At 39.7% G+C, this 6,596-nt stretch overlaps 1 protein-coding gene across 1 annotated transcript; it reads right to left on the bottom strand.

Moving 5' to 3' along the window:
• Positions 1-4,368, bottom strand: LOC121646144 (extracellular calcium-sensing receptor). Its single transcript, XM_041995015.1, has 12 exons — positions 4,355-4,368; positions 3,855-4,043; positions 3,472-3,695; positions 3,269-3,351; positions 2,770-2,949; positions 2,462-2,650; positions 1,840-2,343; positions 1,442-1,651; positions 1,249-1,372; positions 926-1,119; positions 503-784; positions 1-423 (listed from the first exon to the last, which is right to left on the bottom strand). The coding sequence occupies exons 1-12, from the start codon at positions 4,366-4,368 to the stop codon at positions 1-3; spliced, it is 2,616 nt and encodes an 871-aa protein (XP_041850949.1).
• Positions 4,369-6,596: the final 2,228 nt, after the last annotated feature.

Below are 6,596 nucleotides of genomic sequence, written 5' to 3'. Positions count from 1 at the left end.
CTACCTGGCCATTAGATTTTTCTTAGTATTTTTCTCTGGCCTCAAAAGTATAATGAAACACTTTGGAGCAAAGATACAGAACAGTAAACCAAAGCTTGAGGCAAGGATGGCAAAAATCTCCACTGCTACTGCATATTTTCCAGGAGAACTAACATAAGCAGGAACAAAAGCCACCCAGACAGCACAGAAAATCAGCATGCTGAAGGTGATGAGTTTGGCTTCATTGAAGTTGTCGGGGAGTTTCCTGGCAAGAAAGGCTAAGAGGAGACTGGTGCAGCCGAGAAGGCCAATGTAGCCCAATATCAGAGAGAAACCCACCACAGAGGCCATGGCACACTTCAGAGTAACCTTTAATCCTGGGACTTCCAAGTCAGGCCGAGGTATCGGAGGGCTGAGCGAGAGCCAAATAATACAGATGATTACCTTGATGGAAAGACACATGACACCTTTTAATTTAAGTAAATACTGTGATGAGAAATGTTATATTAAAACATTGCCAGACCTGTATACAGGTGAAAAAGCAAATGCTTCCTCTTTGCTGTGCTGGACCAAACCACTTCATTAAGGCTTCAGCGCCTGGCCGAGCGGAGCGGAACGCTGCCAAAACCACGATGGTCTTGACTTGGAGGCATGACACACACAGTACAAAGCTAATCCCAAAAGCTGCCTGCTGGAATTGACAAGACCAGACTGATGGACGGCCAATGAACACCAGCGAGCACAGGAAACAGAGTTTCAACGACAAGAGAAGCAGGAAGCTCAGCTCCGAGTTGTTGGCACGTACCTGAACATGAGCATTGGATTACATTTGCATTATAAGGAAAAGCACTTGGATTCATTCAGAATATTTTAAACAAAAATAGTGAACTTAATTTTTCCAGAAATATCAAATTTCTCAGGGATGTACATCAATGTGTTCTCTTACCACAGGTGTTTGACGGTAATAAAGGAACACCACAAACACAGCTGTTGTCACTACGACACCAGAAACAGCTACTGCTGTGAGGGTAATGCCCAAAGTTTCATTAAACGAAAGAAAGTCCAACTGGCGGGGGATGCAAGCTGTCCGTTCAGCATTGGACCAGAACTCAGACAGACAATGCTCACAGTGAGCAGAACCTGGAAGAAGCACACGACAGAGAGAGATGTAAGGAAAGACTGTAAATGAGCTGCAAAGATCATCAGTTATTGCATGTTAAAAGTTTCTGCAGCTACTGAAGGGCTGACTAAATAAAAGGTTTTTCTTACCAGTTGTATTGCTAATCTCCCCATCAGCACACGGGATGCAGTCAAAACAGCAGATCGGTTCCCCTTTCCTGGTGGCCACCCGCGTACCTGGGGGGCACCTCTCACTACACACTGAAACAGGTACCTAAACAACATTGCTAGTTATAATGGATATTGGTTCTCAGAAAATTTGATGATGGTCCTTTAGGAGCACCTGATTGGATCCTGTGCTCCATTGAATTGCGGACTCATTGAAGTGGAGATCAAACCCATCCACACGACCAATCACAGCAAGATGGGGCTGTCCTTCAGGGGTTCTTTGCCAGTTAACAAGGTCGTATTTTGCTGGAATGTCAGCCCCTTGGAAATAAAACAGGTCACCCTGTGGTGTAGTGAAGTTCACTTTGCTAAGGTGCTGCATTAGCTGAAAGCATCAAAATTTTGACAAAGTAAATACTTATTTTTTTAGTTTTCAGTAAAAAGCAATTGTCTAGTTTTTATTTGCTCTGCTCTGTCCCTATGAAAAAAATAAGCTTGAACTGAGCGAACATAACATTAATGTGCTAGGCTTGAATGCAACATACAAACATGTGAAACATTTTTTTTTCTTACCTCAAAAGGTTTGATTTGTTTTGGAAAGGAGCAGGTGGAGATGTTGTTTCCAGTAGGACTGTGTATGTCAGGGCAAGAGAGAAGATTATGAAGAGCGTGGGCTGCAGCATAAACTGCAAGATAGACATTATTTGTTACTCGTAGCTGAGAGGTGTCAGTAAAGAGATTGTGTACTCCCTTCAAAGTCTCTGTGCCATTGCATGGTGGTAAAGCAGCTCTCTGAAGGGACCTGTCAGCACGGGCACGTGATGATGAAGTAAAAGAAGATTGAGGAGTATCTCCAGGACTGCACCTAAACTCCTTTTCCCAAAATTCCCTTAAGAACTCATCATCAGGGCGACGAGCCATGTTCAAATTCTGTATATAATTTTCAAATCCAGGTAGAGTTGTACTTCGAATGGCCACACCAAGAACACCTCTTGCCACTTTACTAGAGACAGGATTTTGGAGAAGATCACTGCTGGTACTCCAAGCCTCACTGGCCAGAAACTGCCTGTCAGTCACCTAGTCATAACAAGAAAAAACACAATCATCATCAGGAGAAAAATCATTTATGATAAAAGTCTCCATTTCATATTTTAAGTTAATGCATTTCAGAAACATTTTCATTTTAGTTTCTTACATTTATCTTGGCCAGTTGCAGAAACAGTTCTGTCACATCCGTGTACCAGGTGAAGATCAAAATCACCTTAGCTGCTGAAGCCTGAATTGTAAGCGCTGCTCGCCTGGCATCGCTCACAATATTTTCCCTTTGGAGAATCTCTACAAATGCCAGACACACTCCTGTCCCCTGAATCCCCTCCTGAAATACCTGCCATGTATAATTGAAAAGAATCATGAGAATTAAATAAGTGTAAGAATTTAAAAATGGTATTTATGCAGATGCTTTAACATTTTCCCTGCATGAAATTCAACAACATATTGAACCACCTTCACTGCCATAAGCCCATAATCAGTATTTGTAATCACTGCACCAATCCAGGTCCATTTGAAGTGTATGGCAAGCTGGACAATAGCCTGGGTTTGGTAAATATCACTAGCCATTGTCCTGAAGAAGTTTGGGTATTGTTGCCTGTCACTTAGACATGTGCAGCTAGCTGTGTAGCTCACCTGAAAGACAAGAAGTGCATCAGAAATAATATCTGATCTTCAGTCTCTAAATTTTATTAAATACAGAATTTTTATAATACAGAGATTACTTTCCCTACAGTAGCTTTGCTTCTCTTTATTATAAATAGATCTGTTTTTACAGTGTGGGCAACAAAAACAAATCCATTATTTCAGTGACACAAAATAAGGAGGTAATAAAGGCAAGAAACCATAAATGTGGCTCTGTTTATGCTCCACTGTCCATCAAATAAGATACAGAAAAATAAATAAAATTGCTATAAAAAATATTTCATATTTTAATGGAACTCACTAAAGGCACAGAAAGTGGCCCCAGGATCCTGGAGAGTATCTGGGCTGTTCCAGATGAAGAACCACCAATGATCAAAGGAACAGCCTGCTTACCTGATGGCATCAAAAGACATAATGAAATAAGTCTCTTTTTCCATACAAATAATGCTCACTGTCTACTAAAAACAATAGCTCATTGTTTTATTTTCTAAACAGAAAAGTGAGAATAAATACCTGTTCTCGCTCCGATTTCCTCTTCATATTCGGCTGCAATGTTACAGGTAGGGGAGTCTCCACCAACCATTGACAGAGCTGCTGGTAGTTCAAAAGCAGGGAGGGCACAACTATCATGAATATGATAGCCCAGCTTCACCCCCGGTAGCAAGGCTGAACTATTATTGATTTCTTCTATAGCAAAAGCCATAGCATTGATATACTGTAGAGGCAGATTTTGCAAACTGAGAACACAGGAGAAATGTAATGAGAAAAATATCAGTTAAAATACTCATACAACTGAAGCACAGTTGATCTGCATATAAAGAATAATATTACATTTTTAGAGGAAAATTCTGAAGAAAAGAATTAATGTTAAGACATCATTATAGTTAATGACTTACTCAGTGCAAGGAAAGTTGTCTGGTTGTTTAGTGAAGTCACTGTCTTCAGCTGGAGCTAAGTAATGAACGTTAAATAGTCCACCAATGACCACATCCCCATCCTCAAACAAACCTTTGTCACTAGGCATTCTCCATCGAGTACAGTTCACTGCCTGAACCATCCGCAACCCCACTCGGAGCCTTAGCTTTCTGTCCAAAAGAGGCAGGGGTGGAGTCGAGAATGTCCACAGAACAATTAGCCAGAACACCAAAGACATGGATGAAGCTGTTTGGGACACTTGAAATACACACAACACACAATATTAAATATCTGCAGCAAGTGACATAAAAAGGATCACCATCAGCCATTAATTTCAGAAATGAAAATATTATATTGAATATGACAATTTGTACACAAAAGGAAAAAAAACAATATTTAAACACCTACTGTTATTATTATAAAATGCATGCTAGTAAAAATATAGCTTTCACCACCAACTAGCATCGGCTCTATGACCTACCTCCTGCTATGCATGACATCGATGTTGTTCTGGGTATTTATAATTGCTGTGAAGCCCAAAGCAGACGAAAAGTAAACAAGATGACACTGCATCAAGTCATTTACTGCATCAAGCCGAATGAGTGATGAGTATTTGCATACAGCATGGAGAAGGATCAATAAATATAAATATATATATATATATATATATATATAAAATCCAATTTACTGGAGCCTATTCCTGATATCGGGCAAGAGGCAGGATAAACTCTGGACAGATCACGCTTTATGCAAATGCAACAGGTTGGGTTCAACGGTCCTTACAGCTTGGACTGCAGGATTCAGAGCCCTGTTGGTTCAGAGTCATGAAGCAGCAGAACTCTTCATGTAATGACTGAAAATACAGTTCCACTATTCTTTAAATGTGAGTGAGAATCATTTTATCTCAAAGGTTTTGTGCTGCAAGGCTTCATGCATTATCCTGCAAATCTTGCAGGTTAACTTGGCAACTTAAGACCCTGGCCCAAGCTGAGGCCTCATTCAAACATAAAGAGTCCCATACATAATGCAGAGCAAGTTCATGCATGGAGGAAGGTGGCAGTAAAGATGTTGCATTTGCTCCCAAAAGAAGAGTTTTTATCAATCCTACCAAAGATAATTGAAAAAAAAAAATAACACACACAAGTTTGATGGGACTCATACATCATCGAACCTGAAAAAGTGCATCCAACGCTTCCCTGCAGGATGTGAAATATGCATTCTGCAATTTATTCATGGAAAACCGGTCAGCTATTCTTGTGATATCTTGACAGAGACAAAATATTGCATTGCACAAATACAATTTTGTTGGTTTCCCAAATTTTGACTCACTAAGCCTAACCATCACTGGTTGGAGAAAAAAAATCTCCAAGAACCTCCTGCTGCAGAGGGTCCATACCACAGCTAATATGCCGCAATGTTGCAAATAATAACCCACAGCCAGTTTAGTTCTTCTACAACAATTTTACTTCAGAAAACATTCACTACATTTCAACCACATTACCAGCACCAAGCAATCAGGCAGCAGCTAGTTGTCCTAGGTTCAACAAAAACCCACTTAAAGTGGTATAGTTGCTAATACTTGCACATGGTTCATTTGTTTAGTTGTTGTTTTTTTTATATCAAATTCTCAAATCATTTACAAACTACAGTGGTTCTCAGTACCAGAGGTTCTCCCAGTATAACATCTGGGATGCTGGAACCTCATGTCTTTTTTTCCTTTGCATGCATATAATCCTCTCATGACAGTAGGCATCCAGACAGGCCCTAAAGTAATCTAACATTAGCTGCTGTTTTCTGTCCACAGTTCTGCACTTAGCTATTTTGGCATCTTACATCTAATAATTCTTAGGTTTAAAATAAGTTTAACTGAATTAATGTCCAGACTGGAAGAAATTCTTGTCAGTTAGGCCAGCTTTAATATCTCACGCTGGATCCCAGCTTGATGGATAGTGCAGTGATTAAAGCCGTAGCAACCAGGTTAGGTTTATCCCTATATCAGTGACTATGACAGCCGCATGTGCCTCTATGCTCTCACTGAAGATGGCCATATTATTGTCTCTTGTAACCATCTGACCTACCACCCTAGCTGCTACATTTTGGCAACTACATCTTACTTGTGCTTTTTGCCAGCTGATACAATGCGTGTTTACCATCTGTCCCACTGCTACAGCAGTGGATTCTGTTGATTTTGTCATTTGTCAGCTTCTGCAAAAAGTTGCAGTGGTTTAAAACCAACCCTTTTCTATTTTCATTTTTTACTTTAGTGTTTACTGTATTTAAAAATCTGACAATTTATAGTTTGGTGGTATGCTGATCAACTAATTCTACTCCTTCTTAATCTTCCTGATGCCAGCAACCATGTAATCAATACAAGCGGCAAAAGAAACATTTGTTTGTTTATATGGTTTCATACACTGAGAAGTACCACACAGAGACCACGGTCTGGTGAAGTTTAGATATTTCTTCAAGTTTCCTAAAAATGACTTCTTTAAGCATTTGTTTTGTTGTGAAATCACACTTGTTCTTATCATATGTATTTAATCTATATTTGAAGCTTCATGGCTCTCACACTGAGCTGTTACTTTTTGTAGAGTAGATTAAATGAGAAAACGTTGTTTTGATCTTAAAATGCTGATCACAAAGTTGAAGACCAAGTGAAATTAAACTTACATTAAGAGAAGCAGGGGTTAACCTACTAATGAGCCACAGGTGTGAAAATTGTT

The sequence above is a fragment of the Melanotaenia boesemani genome, chromosome 9 (genome assembly GCF_017639745.1).
Source record: "Melanotaenia boesemani isolate fMelBoe1 chromosome 9, fMelBoe1.pri, whole genome shotgun sequence".
NCBI classification, from domain to species: domain Eukaryota; kingdom Metazoa; phylum Chordata; class Actinopteri; order Atheriniformes; family Melanotaeniidae; genus Melanotaenia; species Melanotaenia boesemani.
This window is presented reverse-complemented; position numbering and strand designations above follow the sequence as displayed.

Excerpts from the sequence above, each read along its gene's own strand:
- LOC121646144 (XM_041995015.1), bottom strand. Across the intron at positions 1,120-1,248 it reads GGAGATTAGCAATACAACTG|GTTCTGCTCACTGTGAGCAT; the intron begins GTAAGAAAAACC and ends TGCTTCTTCCAG. Across the intron at positions 424-502 it reads GCTTTTTCACCTGTATACAG|GTAATCATCTGTATTATTTG; the intron begins GTCTGGCAATGT and ends CTTTCCATCAAG.